The following is a 23,869-nucleotide window of genomic DNA, read 5'->3' as shown; positions in this document are numbered from 1 at the left end:
GAAATGCCACACAAATTAGACCTTATAACAGGACATGCCTTGGCTCATGAGAAAGGAAAGAAATAGCACTCTGATCATTTTCTGATTTTCCACGTCTCCCCCCCCCCCCAGATTTTCTACATGAATGGTATTATCCTCAAAAGTATATCTTTGAAATCTGACCATCTTTCAAAAAACCCTCAGTTACCCTCCCAGAGCTGCAAGAAACCATGTCAACGAGATTCAACTACAGCCAAAACACCTTTAATAGGAAAATGCTGGCCAGAGGATCAGAATGCTGTTCATGCCTTCACAGCATATTTCCGAGGCGGGTACAGGCGTTCTTTTCGCTGCTGCTTTTTGGTCTTCAGACCTTCTTCATGCTTGTTTAGCCTGCGCCGCATGGCACGTGTCTTCTTAGGCCGCAAGTCTAGAGGCTTGTATTTCTTGCCCTGTTTGCAGAACAGAGAAGCTAGGCTCAGAATGGACTTTTAGAAGAGATATATGGGAGACCTCATGAACAAAAACAAGAGGCAGCTGCTGTTTGAAATTCTGGGTACACAAAAATGTGACCACTTTTGTGTAAGGCTTGGTGAAGGCTACTTGCCTGGCTGCCTGTGGCAAATACTAACGCTACAAAAGGACTAGCCATTGTAACGGCTATATGCTCCCTCCAGGATCAGAGGCACTAAGCCAGGGGTCAGCAAACTTTTCCAGCAGGGGGCCGGGTCCACTGTCCCTCAGACATGTGGGAGGCCGACTATTGGAGGGGGGGGGAATGAATGAATTCCTATGCCTCACAAATAACCCAGAGATGCATTTTAAATAAAAGGACACATTCTACTCATGCAAAAAAACACGCTGACTCCTGGACCGTCCGTGGCCCGGATTGAGAAGGTGATTGGGCCAGATGCAGCCCCCGGGCCTTAGTTTGCCTATCCATGCACTAAGCCTCTCAATACCAGTTACAGGTGGGTAGTCGTGTTGGTCTGCCATAGTCAAAACAAAACAAAATAAAAAATTCTTTCCAGTAGCACCTTAGAGACCAACTAAGTTTGTTCTTGGTATGAGCTTTCGTTTGCATGCACACTTCTTCAGATAAAACAGATCCTCTCAATACCAGTTGCTGGAGAACTGTCTAAATCAGGGATGGGGAACCTTGGGTCCTCCAGATGTTGCTGAACTACAACCCTCATTGTACCTGACCACTGGCTGTGCTCACTGGGAATGATGGGAGTTGTAGTTCAGCAGCACCTGGAGGGCCAAAAGTTCTTCCTGCCTGGTCAACTCAAACTGGCACATAGAGAGTTGTCTTATACTCAGTCAGTCCAATGACACCTCTAGCTCAGCACTGTTTACACTGAGTGGATGTCCAGGGTTTCAAATGGGAACATTGCCAGCCATACCTGGAGATGCAGGGGATTGAACCTGGGACCTTATGCAGGCAGAGTAGATGCTCTGCATGAATAATATGAAGAGCTATGGCCTGAAAATCTTCAGATACTCATACACAGTAAAATTAATGACGCTTCTTGTCTAGTTTTTAAAATTTTGCTTACAAATATCATATATCCACACCACCCAAAATGTGTTTTGATTAAAGATTTTCAGAAGAGCTACATCACTGGCCATCAGCCCATAGAAAGGTCACCCAGAGGCCCAGATCATTGCTCAGAAGTAAGACACCCTCAGAGCATTGTGTACCTACTAGACAACTGCTTAGACCACATGGCCCAGCAAAAGTTATCCAGCAGGAGGCTGCTTTAGCAAGTACAGATTCACACTGCATCCATGGAGTTTCGAGCAGTGCTGGGTGTTAGCCTTGCAATCTCTGGCACTTTGGAAAGATGCTCCCCCCGCCCCCAATATTGAGATTATCCAATTTGCCTTAATATTTAATCCACTTAAGGCTCTTTCCAGAGTTAATAGGTGGCATCCAACCAAGTTCTACTCATAACAGAACCACTGGAATTAATGGGCCTAACTTAAGACATGTGCACTCATTTCAATGGGTGTGCTCTTTTGAGTATGACCAACATTTGATACAACCCATTATGAACATGCTGCCAACACTTTCACTGGGAGTCCCCCCCCCCTTGATCCACCAAAAGCAACTGCAAGAAAAAGGGTGGGCGACAGAAAAATAAACTTTAAAATGAAACTTCAGACTCACTTTGTAGAACTTCCTGAGGTTTTCCTTCTGGGTCTGGTTAATGACTGTCAGTACTCTGGCGATGGATTTGCGAACCACCCGGCTGCAAGGGGCAGAAAGAGAGACTTATGGTTCAGTGCAAAGCGCAGCCAAAAGCTGGCACTTTAATTCAGAAGTTTTTCCAACACACTGGACACTTAAAGTTCATTACTGCTGAAGGATAACACAGTCGGATGAGTGTGTCTGCTTATTTTTCCTCTTTCCAACCTCATCCATTTTTCTTTTGTGTTGTGTCTTTTAGACTGTAAGCCTGGGGCAGGAACTTCTATAAGCCCCTGTGTTAGCCTTGTCAGCTAAAAAGGTTCCAGTTACAGGTAGGTAGCCGTGTTGGTCTGCCATAGTCAAAACAAAATTTAAAAAATCCTTCCAGTAGCACCTTAGAGACCAACTACGGTAAGTTTGTTCTTGGTATGAGCTTTCGTGTGCATGCACACTTTAAGTGGGTAAAATGGCTTAAAGTTATTCAAAATGGCTTCAAGTGAACAAAGTAGTGCTGTACTAATGAGCTGTGGTGTCAATTACTTGGTTGGGCCAACCCAACCTATTCAGCTTAAGAAATGGGTGAATCTAATGGTCCATTCAGCAGTCTCCTATATTCAGCAGTGACCAACCCAACTAGAAATCAAAAGCAAGATGAGTGTTTGCCCTCAACGTCTGGTAATCACAGGTGTACTGCTCCTGAATACAGAAGCTAAATTTAGCAGTCAGAGCTACTCAATGAGCAGAGGTCTGCTTCCAACGCTGAAAGGCTCTGCCTACAAATATCAGGCACCCAGGTCCCAAAATGTCAGGGCTTATAGCACAGCTGTGGTGGTGAACTCACATCTTTGAAAGTTTGGAGGCTGCTCCACCGGTCACCTTGGCAACCCGCAGCTGAGAGAGTTCCACCTTGAGGTCATCTAGCTGCTTCAGCAGCTCTTCCTTCTTCTTCCCTCGTAGGTCACGGGCTTTGATTTTGGCCTAGGAACAAGATTAAACATGGAATCAGAGCAAGACAAAATAGTTCACTGGGTTGTACCCAGTTCCACTCAGAGCAGGATGTGATTAACTAAGGACCATTCATTTCAATGGTCTACTGCAGGCATGTCCAACAGGTAGATCGTGATCTACTGGTAGATCACTGGACGTCTGTGGTAGATCACTAGTAGATCAGTGGCTCCCCCCAAAGAAGCTAAAAAACTTTGGCTCCCCTAAAAAAACTCAACATTTTTGCCCTCCACCCCTAAAATGACCCGACCCACCAAAAACAGGGCTTTCCTTCCTAACACAAGCTCAATGTCGCTTTCCTCTTCCCTAAAGAAGCTCAACAACTTGTACGTGAACCCCAAATAACAGGGCTTTCCTCCTAAATAAAAAGCTCAACAACTTTGACCTGAACCCCCAAAAAGCGGGTAGATCACTGCCAGTTTTTAACGCTGTGAGTAGATCGCAGTCTCTTGGAAGTTGGCCACCCCTGGTCTACTGTAAGTAGAATGCAGCTGGATAAAACCCAGTCAATTAAGGCTGCTCTCTGTTCTGTCCTTTAAATACGTATGTATAAAATCTTCTTGAGGACCAAAGTTAAACTGCATACCACAATAAAAAAAGTTTTTAAAAAGCCCTTTCAAGTTAAAAAAAAAAAACCCTCAAGTTGTTGGGAATTATCTGAGATCAGTGGTGCTATTTCCATGGAGTTGTAAGAAAATGCCTATTCCCATCACAGAGCTAAAACTCTCACTGCTCCCCAGGGCAAGAGGGACTGACTGTTAAACCACATTGGGAATTGTAGCTCCAAGAGGAAACAGGCCTAATAACTCTCAGAACACTTAACATACAACAGCTTCCAGGGTTCTTTGGGGGAAGCCATGACTGTTTAAAGTGGCTTTAAAAAGGGCCAAACTACACACTACTTTAGTATTACGATACTGATCCCTGCCATTCAAATAGTGAGGGGTTTTTTCAAGTTGGCTCATTCTGCTGTCTCAGGCATACAGGACATGAATTCTGTATCTGAAGAAGTGTGCAGGCACACGAAAGCTCAAACCAATAACAAACTTAGTTGGTCTCTAAGGTGCTGCGGGAAGGATTTTTTTTTTATTTTGTTTCGACTATGGCAGACCAACACTGCTACCTACCTGTAACATGAATTCTGTTTCAGTGTATCTGAAGAAGTGTGCATGCACACGAAAGCTCATACCAAGAACAAACTTAGTTGGTCTCTAAGGTGCTACTGGAAATAATTTTTTATTTTGTTATGAATTCTGTGGTCACCCCTGTATATGGGGTGGGGAAATACTGTACATGTATCCTGTGCTCCCAGTTACACATTGTGGTGCCCTCTAGATGTTCCACTACCACCAACCCTAGCAAACATGCCCAATGGCCTGGCATTACAGGAGTTGCCCCAGAATATCTTCAGGGCATCATAGTGACTACATCTGCATTAGAAGGCCTAGCTTAGGATAACTGGCACAGCACACTCTTAGATACACCAGATAAGATTTGGAACAATATTCTCTTAACATTGTTATAAGGGGGGGAAAAACCTGCTATATGGGCTTTTGGGTACCCCATAAGGGGAAAAGAGCAGGGTTTTTTTTTCCTTATAACAACATGCATTAGTAATGCTCAGTGAGAAACAAAGTTTGGATAAGAGATGTGCAAAAAAAAAAAAAACCAGAAACACATTAACATTAAAAAATAGCAACTGCAGAACATGGATATACTCTAGGCCAGTGTTCCCCAACCTTGGGCCTCCAGCTGTTTTTGGCCTACAGCTCCCATCATCCCTAGCTAGCAAGGCCAGTGGTCAGGGATGATGGGAGTTGTAGGCCAAAAACAGCTGGAGGCCCAAGGTTGGGTGACACTGCTCTAGGCTACCTATGACACGATACATCCTGCTCTTACATTTCAGCCAGACTTCTAAAGTAATCAGCCCACAGGTGTGGCAGAACTGTGTAACAGACAACCTTGGAAAGTGATGGAATCTCTTTTGTTAGGGGTCTATACAGACACCAGGTAGCCCCCAGAGACGTAGAAAAGCAGGAAATGTTGGGTAACTGAACCAAAGACCACCTGCAAGCACCTCTGTTCCACCACTCAAGTTTTGGGCAACACACGCTTTGAATTGATGCTGCAGACATCAGAAGAATCACGTGCAAGGGCGGGTTAAGTTTATTGGGGAGCCCCCAACAAGGATGCTTGCCACAGCAAACCTAGGTGTGCCACGCTGTAACGTGAGAAAAGGCCTTCACGTACCCAACTAGGAGCTCTCCAGCTTCCCCAAAAAATTAAAAATCCACTGGCATTTCACCCAGACAGTCAAGGAAACAAGCTGCGCAGTCCGAAAGCCCTGTAAACTATTATCTTCCTCCCCACATCGGGGCTCTTTCTTCCCTCAAGCCTGACTCGGCGCCCTCCGTATCGCAATATCGCCCCCATTTCGTAGAATCATAAAATGGAAAGGGAACCCAAGGGTCATCTAGTCTAACCCCCTGCAATGCAGTAATCCTAGCTAAAGCATCCAAGACAAACGGCCATTCAACATCCGCTTAAAAGCCACCAAAAAACGAGCTCTTCATGCCGCCTAAATCTTCCAGCTTTCCCTCGTCCCGTCCCGTTCAGCCCCGTTGCCCAAAACCTCGTTCTAGGGCCTGATGGAAGCGGATTAAAACCGCCCCGCCAGCCCCGCACTCACCATGGCGTCCACTACGATCCCAGGCTACCAACGCGAAAAGAAAGAACGGAGGCCTGCAAGGGACAGGAAGCCGGTAAGGCGGACTCTACCAATGAAAGCATAGCGCGCGGGGGGGGACTGGGAGAAGAGTAAAAGGTCTTATTCTAGTCTCCCCCTCTCGTAATGGTTTAGCCCATGTAACCAGATGAGTGGCTCAGCTTCAGAGTTTGTGAATTCTATGGCCCCATCTCGCCCGCCCGCCTCTCATGGGGCTTATGTTAAGCATTTATATTAAGAGCATTAAAGGGATGATCAATGTAGTAATCGAATTATTTAGCAATTAGAAAGCAGCGCAATTCAATCAACTAATTGCAAATGAAACGAAATAAAAACCTCATCATAAGGGAGGCATATTAATAAAAATTGTTGGTTTTGATGGTGGTGGTTGGTTTTGTTACATTTGCTATCTCGTGATGTGGGCATTTTTACATTTTTTATTATTATGAATTATTATTTAAAAAGAGAGCATACTGCTATCTTTTACCAGATAAGAGTAATCTCCACAATTAATGGATTAATTGTTTTCTTTACATTATTTAAAGGTAAAGGGACCCCTGACCATTAGGTCCAGCCGTGGACAACTCTGGGGTTGTGGTGTTCATCTTGCTTTATTGGCCGAGGGAGCCAGCGTACAGCTTCCGGGTCATGTGGCCAGCATGACTAAGCCGCTTCTGGTGAACCAGAGCAGCACATGGAAACGCTGTTTACCTTCCCACCAGAACGGTACTAATTTATCTACTTGCACTTGATGTGCTTTGAAACTGCTGGGTTGGCAGGAGCAGGGACCGAACAACGGGAGCTCACCCTGTCGCGGGGATTCAAACTGCCAACCTTCTGATTGGCAAGCCCTAGGCTCTGTGGTTTAACCAACAGTGCCACCTACGCCCCTTATTATTTATATACCAGCAATTCCATGAAAATGCTCAAGACTACTCACAAAAAGAGAAAGAGAAACTAGTGCAATCCTGGACGTATTTACTCAGTGTCGCTGTGGTTTAAACCACGCTGATGGGAGTTGTAGTCCAACACCTCTGGAGGGCACCTGTTTGGGGAAAGTTGTTGTAAGCTTCTGTGTATTACACTCCACGTCTTCACAGGCATTTCCATCCTGACAGGGGCGGACCATCCCATTTTGCCACCTGCGGTGAAACAGGAATATGCTGCTCCCTGCCCCCTACTGCTGACCCCACCCCTTCCAATGCCACTAGAATGCCACCCTCTCCCTCTTGCTCAGCTCAGGGAGAACCAGGGTGCTCCTCAAGGTGTTGCTGTTCATTTCTGCCCCAGGGCGGCAGTGGGGTGTGTGTGTGTGTGACAAGTGGCAATGCTGTGCACCAGAACACCTTTGTCTCACCCGCGAGAGGGGGGCATTCTGGCAGTGGCAGAAGCATAGCTCTCAACTTCCCCCCCTTTTTTTAAAGGAAAGTGTCTTATTCCGAACAGGATTCCCCGCAAGAAAAGGGAAAAGTTGATAGCTATGGGCAGAAGTGGTGGGTCAGGCAGGACTCCACCTCTTGTGCTTCCGCTATCCTTACCTCATTGGTGGGCAGGTTCTTCATCCTGAGCTCCAAGGTACCAGAAGGCCTGTTATTTTTGCACACTGATACTGCTACTCTTCTGGAGATGGTTTCACAAATAAAACACACACGATTATACAATGTAATCATGAACATTATCTTCAGAAATCAAGATTTAGCATTTTTCACCTAGCAACTGTTGACATGCATCTCAGGATCATTCTCTCCTTGGGAATTTGTCATGAATCTGTTATGATATACTTAGCAGGAACATCTAAAATGGCAATGTGCAGTCTGATGTTGTGTGTGTTGTTTCATTGGAATTGAGTTCTACTGAGCATTATTATTTACATTGGTATGGGGGGGGGACCTCAGGCATGGAGTGGGGAAATGTGGCTCTCTGGGCCTCTCTCTCTGCTCCTCAGGCATCTCAGACCACATACCCTATTCAAAGCACAGCTCTCACTAGGCTGTACCTCTTACCAGCCTCACTGAGTTACTGGTATGTAGCCTGGCTGGAATGTGACCATAAGAACAGCCTGCTACCCCCAAATCTGTAACATTATGTATTTTTGTGTTTTTATATTGTGAACTGCCCTGTGATCCTTGGATGGTGAGCGGTCTAGAAATTTAATAATAAATAAATCCCACCTCTGCTTGAGCAAATTTGCTTAGCGTTGAGGATTCTAACAGAAAGACCACATGAGCTTTCTTACAGCCCAGTCCTTGTGGATAACGTCAGAAGTCATTTATTTATTATTTAATTCATTAGAATAATATATTCCACATCAAAGGATCTCAGGGTTGTTTACAAGACAGAAACGCAAGATCATGATGATGCAGACAACACTGTGGGCATGGATGCACACAATATGTTGCACTGAGGCTGCATCTCTAAACTGCACTAATGCTAGTGCTCACTGTCAATGGGTAACTTCAAGGTGTTGTAGGAAAATAGGGGAGGGGGTTTGGCTTTTGCTGTCCAGCTCCCCAAGGGACATACATCACAGGAGGCAGTCTGCAACAGAGATTTGAGTGTGGCTTCTCTCCTGGCTGCCAGGATACCTGATAATGTTTTGCTGATTGCATTACCTGGGCAGCCTGGCCATTCTTTTGTAATTTGCAAATACCGTACTTTAGCTCTTGAATCCAGGTCACAAGCCCACCCTGTTCATATACAAATATGCCTTTAAGGATTCTTAAATGAAAATAACTACAGTACTGGGAAAGGATTCTCCAAGATATCTCCTTCTTCATAGGAAATATTTAGAGCAATTAGAAAAGCAAAGATGGCTTTTGGGATTGTTCTGTGTGCTAAAATACTGTGTAATTTTCCTCAATGACTATTTCCTAAATTTGAAGGGTGAAGGATTGGTTTTCTGTGGTGTGTCTTCTATGTGTGTACCCAAAGATTTTAAAACAAAGGCCAACCCTGCTCTCCCTTCTTATGATCCTTTAAACTGGACTTGCACTGGACAGCCTAGAAAAATAGAGAGCTGTTCCTTGCCAGTCTTTCAAACAGAGGATTACCCTCTGTACAGCAGGACAAATGGCTACTTTAGAGGAAGGGCTGCAGCTTGACTATACAGCATCAGCTTTGCATGTGGAAGATTCCAGGTTAAATTATGGTGACTGATTTGTTTTCAACAGTTTATTATTATTATTATTATTATTATTATTATTATTATTATTATTATTATCATCATCATCATCATCATCATCATCATCATTATTCTTAAAGATTTTATTGATTTACAAAAGTGTGTGCAATGTCTCTCTTGTATTTTTTCCATGTAACATTTTTACAAATTGGTTTTGGTTATTGAGACATTAGGGAGAGAAGGGGGGAAGAGGTGGGTGGGTTGGGGGGGATGGGTGAGGTGGGGTGATGATGTTTCTATTTTCCTTAATATATCTAGGGTTTGGTGTCAGCGTTGATTATGTAGGTTCTCTGTTGTTCACTTGTGTTTCTTTGGCGGTGAGAGAGGTCAGGATTGGCGTGGGGCATGAGTGTTCTTTTGTGGTTGGCTGTGGTGATCTTTGGTTTCCTGTGTGAGTGGGGTGGGTGGGTGTTTTGGATCAGGTTAGGCATATTGATTTGTTTTCAACAGTTTTAATTATTGTATTTTTCAATTGCTGTAACTTGCTCTGGGGCCTTTTGGTGAAGGAAGGGTAAGAAATTGAATGAATCATCATCTTGCCTGGCATCTGCAGTTAGGGTTAGGATTTTTTTTTTTTTTTTAAATAAGAATTAATGAATTTTAACCATAAAAACCAAACAAAATACAACAAACACTACAAAAAAGAACTACAAAACAATTTTAAAAAATACAAAAAAGAAAACTTGCGCACAATCATTTAACTATCCTTATCCTCTTTAAAACCTTATTTTGGGACTTCCTCACGTCCTCCCTTCTGCGTTCATTTCTAATCTTCTTTAGTAACTTTATAACATTGTAAAATCTTCCTTCTCACAACTAATCTTATTCTCACAAATCATAATCATCATATACCTAAAATCTTATTCCTAATAAAACAAACATTACACAACTCCAACTTCTTATATCCTCTCTTAACTTAACTTCTAATTACTGTAGCCCAAATCTCTTCTGATTCCAATTTCAGATATTAATTAATCACATCCTATCCAATAATTAAATGTTTCTTCCAGTTCTCATACACCATTTCCCCCCCTCTGGTTTCGGAGTTTCGTGGTCAGCCATTTTTATATCCCCTTTAAGTAATCTTCCTTTACCCCATACCTTTCCTAACCATCCTAACCCTTCCCTTTTCCCTTCCCATCCCCCACAGGTCTCTCCCCCCCCAAAGTCCACTCTTTCCAGCTCCTTCATCTTCTTTTGTTGTTTCCATCATGCCCAATTTTAAGCTTGACATTTTAAGTTGTATCTTCTTCTTTTCCAGGTTGTATCTTTCTTCTTGGTGGATAACTGCTCTGACATAGCCATAAAGTATCTCTTCTTCATTCTCTGTTACATGTTGCATTTTCCTTTGTTGCTGTCCTTGAACTCTTGGTCTCTCACTCCAAGAGCTCTCTATTCTGTCCAGTCCCTGGGCTCCAAGCCTCTCACACTTAACGAGCCCTTCTTGTTTTCCTGATTGTAAATCCTTGTAATCCACCTCTTCTTCAGCAATTTCCTCCAGTTCTGCAACCTTTCCATCCAGTAAATTCATGAAACAATTTGCAAAAACAGTTCCAATCCGGGCAAACTTATCAGTAACCCTCTGTTGAAGCAATTCACACTCTACTAACAGCCTCTGCTGGAAAGCTGTCAATGTTGCGTCTTCCATCCTCTCAGCTTCAAAGACACCGTGAGGTTTGGAAAAAAGGAAATGGTAGGGTCTCAGTAACTTTCCTACTGTGCATTACAGTCCAGCCCAATGGCCGCCATTCACTGCCTGACCCGAACTCCTTAACCCAGAGGGTTAACGGTATCTTCTCCTTTTAATTTTATAATCCACAGGAAGAAATAAATCCTAATACTCAGTCTTACCCCCAAACAGGGTTTTCTACAGTTTGCAAAATCAGCGATCCACTTAAAAGCAAGTCTTTCGCGTCTGCAGTTTATTGTTGTTACTTTGATCTTGCCGCTGTCATAGAGAGACGGACTTCCTCTTTAATCTCTCTCCGTAAGCCAAATTTCAATAACTTTTTAAAAAACGAATTGCAAGTACTTACAGAGTCCTTCTTTTAAGTCCAAATCGAGGAAAAGCAAAACGCTCAAAAACCGCCAGCAGTCGCTGCTTCATGTAATCGGGGAAGTGGTAGATCCTCAGTACTGCGCCGGAGCCCCACTTGCTTGAACAGACCTTACTAGGTCTACTCAAGAGCAAGGACGTCACTTCTTATACCAGCTGGATCCCAGGTCCTCAGGACGCTCCTCCTGAGGTTTTTATGGAGCCCGCAGCGCGGTTGCGGTAACTCCTAACCTGAAAACACTGGAGCCCCCTCAGAGCTGAGAGAGCTCCCGACTGAACGGAATGGCGCTTCACCAGAAGTTCCGGGTTAGGGTTTTATGTACTGTGGCTTACCATTGTTTTATGAATTATAGTTTAGAAATTATTTATTGTAACTGTTGAGTGGATTTCTGTTTAACTTTTTTATGTTGATATTATTATTATTTTATAGCATCCTAATGATTGTTGAATGTTACTTTTGTGATGTAGGTTGCTTACGGTATTTTAAAGTTATGTTTTGTGTTGTTTTTATGATGTTAGCTGCTCTGAGCCCAGCCTCGGCCGGGGAGGGCGGGATATAAATAAAATTATTATTATTACTATTATTAGGAGATAAACCTGTCTGAAACCCTGGACAGCTGCTGCCAGCCAGGGTAAGTGGCATGTATTGTTTACTTATTTATTTATAGCTCACCTTTCCTTCAAGAAGCTCCAGGTATATACATGGCTTTCCCACTCTCTAAAATATGCTCACAACAACCCTGTGATGTAGGTTTGGCTAAGAGTTGATGACTGGCCAGTGGTTACCCAGTGAGCTTCATATTGGCCAGGTGGGGATTTGGTCTCCAAGGTCCTAGTCCAATCCTTTAACCGAGCCTTTCTCAACCTTGGGTCCCTGTATGTTCTTGAATGACAGCTCCCATCATCCCTGGCCATACTGGCTGGGAATGATGGGAGCTGTAGTTCAACAACATAGGAATCCAAGGTTGAGAGTGGCTGTGTCTAACCACTAAACTAAGCTAAACGAGCCCACACCTTCCAAGGTTCATTTAACTTATCCACCATTCCTGCACATTTAAATATATCCTCCTAATTTAATTTTCCTATCTTACATCAGTTCAGAATAGTTATACTATTGAAATACTTTAATACTGCCAGCGTTTTTAACTGTGCACAAATATTTTCGATATACTCGACAAAATGTTTACACCCCTCTTTAAATACCTGTTCTTCTTTTTCTCTTTTTCTACTTGTTAGAACTGCTAATTCTTCATATTCTATTTTCTTAAATTGCCAATTTTCCTTATAGGGACCTCTTTCACTTTCCAATTTTAGGCTAACAAATTCCGAGCCGCTGTTGTAGCATACATGAATTAAGTTCTTCTGACTCCTGGAAACAGCTGTCTGAACAATTCCTATCAGAAATGCCTCTGGTTGCTGGGGCGGGGTGTTGTTTTAAACATTTTAAAAATCTCATTATATATCATTTCTATACTTTAACATTTTTGCATGTCCACCACACATGGGGAAAAGTTCCTTCTACAGTGGTACCCCGCTAGACGAATGCTTCGCTAGACGAAAAACTCGCTAGACGAAAGCATTCGTCTAGCGGGAGGCTGCCCCGCTAGACGAAAAAGTCTATGGGGCTGCCTCGCAAGACGAAAAAATTTCGTCTTTTTTTTTTCGTTTTGCGGAGCGCGGCTCCCATTGCCGCTCCGCAAGACGAAAACCCCGCTAGACGAAAATTTTCGCGGGACGAATTATTTTCGTCTAGCGGGGCACCACTGTACTTATTTGCATTTCCAACATAAGTCCGATTCCACATTATACACCTTAGCCAAGCTACTCAAGAGTTAAATACCATCTGTGGATAATTTCCATTTAATTCATTTTCAGTGTTTGGCATGCAGTAAACTTCAGATCATTCTTCCAAAGTTTCTCCTAGAGGTTTAAGTCTATATTATATCCTATATCCATTGCCCAGTGGGTCTTCAACACTTTAACCAGCTCATTTTTTGTTTCCCATTCCAATAAAAGTTTATACATTTTGGACAATAATTTTTTCCATGTTCGTCAATAGCTCTTTTTCAAATTGATGAGCTTTAGTCCAAAAAGCATTTTTTTCTTATCTAATTTAAACATATCATGTAATTGGTGATACTGTAACTTGGCTCCTTGCTACTTGTTCCAGTGGTTTCAGTCTGGGTTGGCTAAGGGATCCAGGATACTCCCATTCAACTCTCCCCCCCCCCCCTGGTTTTCTTCCCCCCACCAACGTGTGCATGCTTCAGCATTCTCTGCCACCGAGCATGCTCACACCTCTTCGTGCTGTTTTGGGGTTTCTCTACCTCCCAAACCCCAGATTTTTTTTATACTTCTGCAAAATTTGAGGGTCCCCCCAAGCCTGTTATTGTGCATCGTGGTTACGTTTTGGCTGCATATGGACTCACACTTGGGATAACTGAGTTCACTATATTAGCATATCATGATGATAAAGATATCAGATTATATATGGAAAGTCCCACACACATCCCAATCAGCCATTCCTCCCTGCTGTTCGCAGGAATGATCACCACCACCATAACATACATTTATTACCCGCCCTTCACTAGCTTGTCCAAGTGCGGGTTACAACAATTTTTTAAAATATCAAAAGTTAGATATCAAAATTGAAAAAAAAAAAAACCGTTAGAACAGATCAGCAGGGTTCGTTAAATCTGCCTCTCCTTTCAGAGCAACGCCTCGCTTTGCCCTCAAGGTGGCGCTCTGTGACACCCCTCAACCCCCCCCCGTCCCCCCTCCCGCTTCAGCCTTCTGAGGGCGAGCGCCTGGAGACTCAGAGGCGAGAGCGGCGGCGAGCCCAGCCAATCGGACGCTTCCTCTTGGGCCGCGAGGCCAATGAGGGCGCCGGAGTGGCGAGGCGAGGGCGGGCCGAGCGAGGCCGTGCCCAGGTTAGGCTGAGGTGGAGGCATCGCTCCCTTCCAGCCGACAGCGAACAGCAGCCGCCGCCGCCGCCGCTGCCGCAGCTCCATCCTCGCTCGGGAGCGCGGATGGTGAGAGGGGCGGCTCGCCAGCCCCGCACCGGCCCGGCCTCCAGGTAAGCGACGCGTGGGAGGGGCCGAAGGTGGAGCGGGTGTGGGGTTCGTTGTGGGAAGCGTCCCTTTCAGCGAGGTTTTTTTTTGGGGTGTGTGTAAGATGGGGGCGGTGGTGAGGGGCAGTGGGATTTCTGGTGCATTGGGGACGTCTAGGGCGCAGGGCGTGTGGACGTGGTGGGGCTGAAGAGGGGGAAGGGTGGTGCAGGGGTTTGGGGGAGGGAAAGGGGCTTTCCGGTGCTTTGAAGGTCTGCTGGGAGCTTCTGGGGCGCAGGGCGTGTGGAAGTTGGGGGGCTGAGAAAGGGAGATGGCGAGGGGTCCGGAGCATGAGAAGGGTGAGCATGGAAGGGCTGCCTGATGGACTGGGAGTCGTCTGGGCAGGGACTGGGGCGCAGGAGTTGGGCATGAGGAGGCTGGAGGAGAGAGCGGGCATGGGGAGGGGTATTGTGGGTATGGGGTATGGCTTTGGGGGTATGGGAGGGTCATCTGATTTGAGGGGTGTTGCCTAGTGGGAGGGGGTTAGATACGTGAGAGCAATGAGTGGAACATTATCATGGGCTGTGTGGACTATATTAGGGGATTGTATGCTAACATGGGGGGCATGGGGAGGGGCCAGGGTTACTGAAAGGAAGCTTGGGGGTCTATAGTGTGAATGGCAATTGAAGGCTGAGATTTGAGGGGGTTGGGGCAAAAGGGGTATACAGTAGTGAGGATAAGTGGCAAAGGGCTATTGGATGGATTGAGGGTTGTCTTGGGATGTGTGAATTAGGGGTTGAGTTGGATTTGCGGGCTATGCTGTGGGTTTATATGCTGAAGTATGAAGGGACTTGGTTTAGTCATGAACAGGATAGAGGAGTGAAGGATGGGGCAATGAGAGGGGCCCTCACCTTGATGGGCTGAGTTGTGGGGTGTCTGGAAAAATGTGGGTTGAGGTGCATGACTTGGGGGAGAATGACGGGGTGGTGAGGTTCCTTTGGGGGGGGTTGTGTGCAAGTTAGAAGTAGAAGAGTGTGGTAGGTTGATGATTGCATTCCACTTTTCCTATGACCCCAGGCATAACAGGAACGTGGCTCCAAAAAGGTGGCTTATGAGAGAATATGGCCCTCACATTTGGGGTCTGTCTGCAGAATTAGGAAGGGTTTGGGGTATGAAGGGATATTGCTAGAGAAGTGAAGGGTTGGAGCCTAGGGAGAATTGGGGGTTGATGAGCTAGGGGTGGGAAGTGGGAGAAGGCACCAGAAGGGTTAGAGTTGTTTCATGAGTTTGGGGCATAAAGGGTTAGTAGAGGCTGAGTTGAAAGGGAACGACATTTTTAAGGGGTTGAGGCTGCCTTGGAGGTTTGTTTGGGTTGTGTAATATTGGGGATTAGAGAAGCACGAGGGTGCTGGGAAGAGTTAGGGGATTGGGGTGGAAAGGTATGAGGGAGTGGGGCAATGTGGTTAGTTCAGAGATTTGTGGTATGAGAACTCTGGATATGGGGGAATGGGGTTGGAAGTTGGGGGCAGAGGTGTTTGAAGTGTTGAAATAATTACTGTGAGGCATTTGGATTGAGAGTTTAATGTTTGGGGTGTTGTTTGTAGGTGCACTGTATGTGACAGGTGGAATTAATGCAATGAATTATCCTGAATTTCAGGTGGAGAGGATATAGACAGTTTGCTTTGTAGGATGTTGTGAGAACAGGAGGCTTGTTATGGGACTGTTGAAGATACAGGCTTCATGTGGATGATGCTGGTGGTGTTGGTAAGGTGATAGTCAAGAGAAAGATTTGGGTCATAGGCATGGTTGGTGGGCGGTCGTTGACCTTGAATAGGTGTAGGATGGGTGCCAAGCTGTGGAGGATACTGCTTTAGGTGTCAGTCTCATTGGCCCAGGAACAGTCCCATCTTTGGGTCAAAGGTGGATGACATATATTGAGTGGAGGGAGATTGTTGCATTGGGTGCAAGGTGAAGTGACCTATGAATAGGTATGGGCACTGATGGGTAAAGAACTTGGAGTCCTTGAGGGGGTGGCATGACTGTTACCCAGTGCTACCTGGAGCAAAGTCACTACAAAATAGGGGCAATGTTCTCGTTGGCTAGGAAAGGTGTAAGTGATCCGTTCTTTGCTTTTGTGTGTATAGGGAAGAAAAGACTCCAAATAAGGGTGACACCTGTCTCATGTAGGAGCCATAAGATCTCCTAAGGAGAGAAGCCTTTTGCTTTGCACCTATTGATCCCCATTGCTCTACAGTGCTTAAGATGTCTTTGAATGTAATGTTCTGTCAAACACAGGCAAGTATGTAAGCTGTGATTGTGGAGGTGGCTGTTGATGTGTGCTCGTCTTGGGTGGAGTGGGGTTGTCGTCCTGTCCTTGCTTGTCCCCGCAGCCCTCTGTCACTGCCTTCTCTCTCTCCCTGCCCCCCCCGCCTGCTCCAGAACCACAGGCCTGGCAGAGAAGCCCCATCGCAGACGCAAAAGCAGGTAAGAGGGTGGGCATATCTTTCCTCCAGACCCTTCCCCAATTTAGTGCTCAGTTTAGTGCTGACAGGTGCAGTAGCCTCTATTAATCTTGCTTTCCCTGTTACTGTAGCAGTGCCTTTGTGTGTGTCTCTCTGTGTGTGTTTGTTTGTTTTTGCATGTGTGTGTGTGGTGGGGTAGGGGGAACAGAAATGATGTTTGGGATTGGTTTGAAAAATCGAGCTGATAGGTGAACAGGTTCTGTTTGTTTTCCTGTTGCCGTTGCCCTGGAGAAGATAAAGATGGAACTGCACCTCTTGACTGGCTCTTAATTCTAAACAGGGTTATAACTGCAGAGAGAGATTTTACTTAGTGCTACTTACAGGAAGGTAATTAATTGCCTCACCCCTCAAATCTTGAGGAGGAATCTCTAAGAGGGAACAATCCATCTTCTTGGATGTATGCTTCCCCACCCCCATCCCCCCCAAAAACACTCAAGGGAGTATGTTTCTCAGTGTTTATGTACACTCATTTCTGCATCTCTCTTTGACTTAGAAGAGCCTTGTCTGGAAATGTACACTGCAGTCATATTGGCTGCACTTCCTGTTGACTTCCCATTCTTCAGTCTAGGGTTTTAATTTCTGTACCAAAGCATCACTCCCTGGTGTGTAGCAATGGGCTTATTCCACAGGTTTTATCTGCCCCCCTTCTTTTAAAATATGTGTTGTAAACAGCCTCTGGCATGTAAGACTCTTGAGTGTTCTGGAGTCTCCCTGCCCCCCCCCCCCTTACCTACTGCTGGAAAAACATACCTTCCACCCCAGTTACTGAAATGACATCAGCGCCTTGCATGCATGCATGCATGCATGCATGCGAATCAACACTTCCTATGTGAGCTCTCTACTGAGCGCTAGTCTGCTGACTGGCTGCACTCACAGACTTGCCTTTTTTATTGGTGTCTGGATTGCTTTGTAAAAGAAGAAGAAGAGAGGCAGCTGTGGGCAACGGCTGAAAAATATTACCTGAAAAAATTGCGTGTGATGCACGCTGTTGTGAACTGGGGTAGGAAAGTCTGTTGGGCAGTGTATGCTGTGGAAAGGCTTGAGAAGTTTGCAACCCCCTCCCCCCTAGTCTCTGCTATTTGTCAGGAGACCTTGCCTTGCATTCCTGGAGTGCTCTGCCATAGCTGAAGAGCTTTAGGTAGCAGGTTTTGTTACCTCCCACCCCACCGCCATTTGAGCAGGATGCTTTCTCTGTGTATCCACAAAGGTGTAGAAAGCAAAGGGAATCCTGAAGGGTTTGCAGGTAAGTTTGTATGTGTGTGTGTATGTGTGTGTGTGGGAGAGAGAGAGAGAGAGAGAGAGAGAAAGCGCACACTGTGACTCCTCTGGAGGAGGAGGAGGCAATGGGGTGGAGGGAAATGCAGTAGATGCTTTTTTAAGGTTTTATTATTAAGCAGATGTTTTGCATGGATTCCTACCTGCCATTCTCCTCCTCTTGCTCCTTCGCTCACCTCTGCTTGTTGGCATTGTTGATTCTACAAGTGGCTCGGGTTTCTGCATCTTATTTTCTTTCAAGTGTTTGCTGTGTAATGTTACTAGCAGTTTTCCAGCACTGTCAGGTTGAAAATTCTCTTTGGGCAAAATTGTTACGATTATAACCATTGGGGGCTGTGCTGTGCTGGTGCTCCAAGAACTGAGCTGAACCTCCTGTAGTTTTGCAGGTGCAATTTATAGTTTTGAGGTTTGGGCCCTTTTACATGTGGCCCAAGCAGAACTCCAAGAGGCCATCTTGTGAATTCTGTTGCAAACACACACACACACACACACACATACATTGCCCCAGTGAATTACTGTACATGGGAATGCAGGTAGGTCTGTGTTCTGGAGTTTTCCTAAGACACTGGGCTCTGTTTTTCTGTACCTGGTCAGGTTTCCCATTCTGAAATTTGTATATTGCCTGATATGCAACTAATTGAGCTTTTGTACAGCCTAAGGTCATAATCCTAAACCTCTGGCCATGTAGCTCACCTACAGTGCATTATAGGATGTTGGTGGTGGGGAAAATCTCAATGGTAGAGCAATAGTTATAGAATCATAGAGTTGGAAGGGACCCCCAAGGGTCATCTAGTCCAACCCCCTGCAATGCAGGAATCTCAACTAAAGCATCCCTGACAGATGGCCATCCAACCCCTGCTTAAAAACCTCTAAGGAAGGAGAATCCACCACCTCCCGAGGGAGTCCATTCCATTGTCAGACAGCTCTTACTGTCAGAAAGTTCTTCCTGATGTTTAATCGGAATCCTTTTTCTTGTAACTTGAAGCCATTGGTTCATGTCCTACCCTCTGAAGCTGGATAAAACAAGCTTGTTCCCTCTTCCATGTGACAACCCTTAAGATATTTGAAGATGGTTATCATATCTCCCCTCGGTCTCCTTTTATTCAGGCTAAACTTACCAATTCTTTCAACCATTCCTCATAAGGCTTTGTTTTGAGACCCTTGATCATCTGGTTGGGCTGATCAAAGCAGGATAGAGTGGTATTATGACTTGATCTGGACACTATACTTCTCTTGATGCAGCCTTTAATAGCATTAGCATTTTTTGCTGCTGCATTACACTGTTGACTCATGTTAAGCTTGTGGTCCATTATGACCCCTAGATCTGATTCACATGTAGTACTAGTAAGCCAGCAGTGTTAGAAACTGAGATAGAAAAGCTAGGAGCCAAATGGCTCCTGGAACCTGGGTTACAGGCATAAAAGCAGAATGGCTAGACACACACACACCCCACCCATGCAGCAGCAATTTCTATTTATTTTTTTGAAACACATGAACCAATACACAATTCACATCAGTGACACGTTGTTAATAACACATTTTTAATAGCAGTTCTTAACTGGACACCACAAACATAAATGGAGCTCAGCCTCTGCAATAGTGGCTAACCATAAGTAAATACTTTTGTGTGTGTGTGTGTGTGAGAGAGAGAGAGAGAGAGAGAGAGCGCTCAATATGTTATGTCGCAGCTTCCGCAAGTACTGCAGCCACAGTTAAATATGCCTATTATACCAAACTTCTTACAAGAACAGGCCTAACAGCAAAATCATAACCATTTCTACACAGAAATAGATCTTTCTGAAATAGATCCAAGCAAATGGGATTGGGATTGCGACCTAATTCATTATTTTTGAGCAGTAATCTCCATTCACAAGATAACTTTTTTTTTTTTTTTGCAGGACTGCCTGTACACCTGAGCCTTCAAAATTCTGTTACATGAAAGGTTCTGGGTACCTGGGATGCCACAATTACTGTGGCAAACCAACTATGTAAACTTTAGTGCATTTTGCAGGCCTTTCTTTTAATATCCAGAATCTGAGAATCTCTTAAAACGTTAAAATATTAATTTAAGCACCATCCTCCCCCTCTCCCTTGATGGGTGCCCATGTCCTCTCAAGAGTGTTTTCTTGTCCCAGCCATTGGGACAACAAGGAGATGTCAGACTAATGTGTTAAGTTTTAAAATGCCGTAATATTTCTACTAAATATTGGGGGAAGAAAGGAGGTCCCAAACCTCTCCAAAGGAGCCTTCCAGTACCTCATTATGTAAACAAGAAAGAAATGCCCGCAAACAAAGTAAACTTATTGTCAAATAACAAAGTAAGCCCCCACTCTTCCTTGAGCAAGCTGAAACCTGTTGCTTCATTAACAGTGGAACAGCAGAAAGAGACAGAGGGAGCAGTGGGGGTGGGTGGGCTGAATGGCAGTTTGCTTTGTCTCCTGCTTAGGATTTAAATCTCCCCTCCTGCTCCCTACCCACAAGAGAGCTTTGCAGGTTGTTTGTTTATTTATGCAAACAGTGCCACATTGGAGTCTCTCTTTAGCACATCAAAAGTCTTCAGGGGAGTATCATGGAAAGGGGATGCTAGAAGCTCAATTGTTCTCCTGCAGGGGAGATTTATTTCACTGGCAAACAAGGTGGCTGCAAATCTCAATTTGGTTGCTAGATGGCTCTCTTGAGTCGCACAAATGACTGGCGACTGGTTAATTTCGAACACTGTAAGCCAGGTGCCCCCCATTGCATATTTCTTCATCTGGTTCTTTCTGCCTATGTATAGAACCTTACATTTGTCTCTAATGAAATTTATTTTGTTACTTTGGGCCTAGTTCTCCAATCTGTTAAAACCATTTTGAATCTTGATTCTGTCTTCTGGGGCATTCACTAACCCTCCCGGTTTGTTGTCATATACAAATTTGATGAGCACCCCCTCCACTCCAAGTCATTTATAAAGATGTTGAACAACAATGGCACCTAAAGGTGTATAATGAAGGCGCCAGGCGAACTTCGCTTGGGAGAGCATTCCACAGACAGGGAGCCACTGCAGAGAAGGCACCTTGTCTACCTCCTCGAGCCTTACCAACTAAAACTCATCCAACACAACAGGACTAGACTGTGCTCCGGACAAAAGGTCCTGTACAACCTGGAAAAACTCTGCCGGATGATATAATGAGGATGCAGTGGAGGCAGCAATATATGCCTTATTTTCTGCCTTCACTGCCACTGGGTAGGCTGAGACACCCCACTTGACACTTTTTTCCAGGATGACGAGGAACCATTAGGGAGCACTTATTGGGTTTGGTCAGACAACCAGCTACAAATCCACCTAACAGTTACCTCATCTAACCCTCATTTTACCAGCTTCATTGCAAGAATATATGGGACTCTTTGTCAAAAGCCTTAATAAAGTCAAGATCCACCAAGTTTGTAACTCCATCAGAAAAAGAAATGAGATTTGTGTGGTATGACTTGTTTTGGAGAAACCCATGCTGGGTTTTTGTAATCACAGCATCCTTTTCTAAGAACTCTTGAATTATCTGTTCTAGGACCTTTCCTGGTATCAATGTCAATCTCATGGTTGGTAGTTACCTGAGTCTTCTTTTTTCTCCTTTTTGAAGATGGGGACAATATTTGCCTGCCTCCAGTCTACAGGAACCTTCCCTGTTCTCCAAAAATGCTCAAAAATTTTAAACAGAGGCTCTGATATTACATCTGCAAGCTCCTTTAGTACCCTTAGGTGCAGCTCATCAGGTCCTAGAGATTTGAATTCTTTTAAAGTAGCTGGATGTTGCCTTACCTCCTCTTTTCCTTTCTTGGGCTGCAGCTCTTCCTTGTATTGTTCATTCTGTTATCACCAGGCTGGGCACTGCTTTCCTTTTGGGTGAAGACAAAGGCAAAGTAGGTGTTGAGCAGTTCCACCTTCTCTCTGTCACCCAATAGCCTTTCTCCACCTTCCCACACAGAGGACCTACTACTTGCTTGCTCTTCCTCTTGCTGTGAACATAGCCAAAGAAACTTAGTTATTTTTAATCTGTCTTGCAAGCCTGAGTTCATTCTGAGTTTGGGCCTGCCTGATCTCCCTGCAGCTGTTGACTACTTCTGTATATTCTTCCCAGTGGCGTAGGAAGGTGGAGGCAATGGGGGCAGGGCACCCTGGGTTCCAGGGGAGGGGGGTGACACTCAGCGGCCCCTCCCACCATACCCCAAGCCGAGCCCCGCCACCCGGCATGGCACCCCATCCGTGTGCTGGTGGCTTGTAAGGTTGCTGCAGGAGCAGCAGCGCCAGTCTGGACGGAGTGCACATGTGCGGAATGTCGCACATGCACACCCCGTCCGGGCCGGCACTGCTGCTCCCACAGCAACCTTGCAATCAGTGGCGGAGGAAGCCACTTGGGGCCGGGGCAGCAAACGGAGGCACCCCCTGGGAGCGGGGCATCCTGATGCTTGCGTCGTGACGTCACGATGCACGTCAGGATGGACTGTGCATGCGCAGTCCTCCGTGCTGGCGCTGCTGCTCCTGCGGTATCCTTGTGAGCCACCAACTGAAAAGCAGCACAGACGGGGTAGCCCCACGAGTCGCCGATCGTTCGGCGGCTCGCAAGGTCACCATGGGAGCAGTAGCGCCAGCACGGAGGACTGCGCATACGCAGTCCGTCCTGACGTGCGTCGTGATGTCATGACGCAAGCGTCAGAATGCCACGCCCCCAGGGGATGCCTCCATATGCTGCCCTGGGCCCTGGGCACCAAGTGGCTTCCTCCAGCACTGATTCTTCGTTTGTGATTTCTTCTTTCTTCCATTTCTTATGCATGCCCTTCTTAAATCTCAGCTCATCTTTAAGCTTCTTATGCAGCCCCACTGGTTTCTTTAGATGCCTTCCACTTTTCTTTCTTGTTGGAATTGTCTACATTTGGGCCTTCAGTATTTCACCCGTTAGAAAATCCCATCCATCTTGGATTCCCTTCTCATTGAGTATTTCTGACCATGGGATTTCACTCAGTAGCTTCTTAAGCCTTTTGAAATTGACCTTCCAAAGTCCAGAGTGCATGTCTGACTACACTCAGTTTTTCCTTGTTCCGCTGAATGTAGATTAGAATTCAGTCTAAGGTGTATACCAGGTGTGGGGAACCTTTGTCCCTCCAGATGTTGCTGACCTGTGGCTCAGGCAGGAGGGGTCCACCACTGGGTACTTTGCCTGGGCTCTCTTTACCCTGGAACTGTCCCAGATAGTTTTTACCCATGATAGTCTTCATCAGTTGTGAGAAGGGTAGCCAGCTGGTAGATCTGGCCCTGTAGAACCAACTTATCTGACACATGACAACGTAGGAAGCTGCATTTATAATGTTTCAAACCATAAGTCCATCTAGCTCAGTATTGTCTACACTGACTGTCATTAGCTCTCCAGGGTTTTAGATGGAGTTCTCTCCTAGCCATACCCTGAGATACCAGGGATGAATCTATGATCTTCTGTGTGCAAAGCATGTACTCTGCTGCTGCAATTCATTTAAAAATAAATCAAGATTCTACTTATGGTTCTGAATACAGAGGCTGAATTAAACAGGAACACTGGAAGCTGCCTTACACAGAGTCAGATCTTTGGTCTATCTAGCTCAGCAGTCTACACTGTCTGGCAATGGCTCTCAAAAGATTTAAAACTGGGATCTCTCCAATCTCTAACTGGATATGTCAGGATTGAACCCATTTCCTTTTGCATGCCAAGCAGATGATCTACCACTAGGCTGCAAACTCTTCTTTAAACTGACAGCCCTGCAGCATGTAAATCAATCTGTGGTTTAAAAACAACAACAACCACCATTCCCCGTGCTTTCACAGAGAGAGGGTTAGTGGTGGTGTATTTTTACAAAACTTTTGAGAAATTCCACACTTCAGT

General features: G+C 45.3%; 2 protein-coding genes across 6 annotated transcripts in view; one reads left to right on the top strand and one right to left on the bottom strand.

The window, feature by feature from the left end:
• Positions 1 to 227: 227 nt before the first annotated feature.
• RPL35 (ribosomal protein L35) lies at positions 228 to 5,974 on the bottom strand. Its single transcript, XM_033137899.1, has 4 exons — positions 5,868 to 5,974; positions 3,015 to 3,151; positions 2,153 to 2,234; positions 228 to 431 (listed from the first exon to the last, which is right to left on the bottom strand). The coding sequence occupies exons 1-4, from the start codon at positions 5,868 to 5,870 to the stop codon at positions 282 to 284; spliced, it is 372 nt and encodes a 123-aa protein (XP_032993790.1). The 5' UTR covers positions 5,871 to 5,974; the 3' UTR covers positions 228 to 281.
• An 8,148-nt stretch (positions 5,975 to 14,122) lies between these two features.
• Positions 14,123 to 23,869, top strand: part of SCAI (suppressor of cancer cell invasion) — an 80,743-nt gene continuing 70,996 nt past the window's right edge. For 4 of the 5 annotated variants that reach the window (XR_004425808.1, XM_033137354.1, XM_033137352.1 and 1 more), the window contains exons 1-2: positions 14,123 to 14,216; positions 16,627 to 16,671. Coding sequence is in view for 4 of the 5 variants with exons in the window: in XM_033137354.1 (XP_032993245.1) it covers positions 14,170 to 14,216; positions 16,627 to 16,671 (92 nt within the window). In the remaining variant the exon portion in view is untranslated. The remainder of the gene's footprint in view (positions 14,217 to 16,626; positions 16,672 to 23,869) is intronic. The other variant, XM_033137353.1, reaches the window with a different exon arrangement.

The sequence above is a fragment of the Lacerta agilis genome, chromosome Z, assembly GCF_009819535.1.
Source record: "Lacerta agilis isolate rLacAgi1 chromosome Z, rLacAgi1.pri, whole genome shotgun sequence".
Taxonomy (NCBI): Eukaryota; Metazoa; Chordata; class Lepidosauria; order Squamata; family Lacertidae; genus Lacerta; species Lacerta agilis.
The sequence above is the reverse complement of the archived record's forward strand: the minus strand, read 5'-3'. Positions and strand labels throughout refer to the sequence as shown.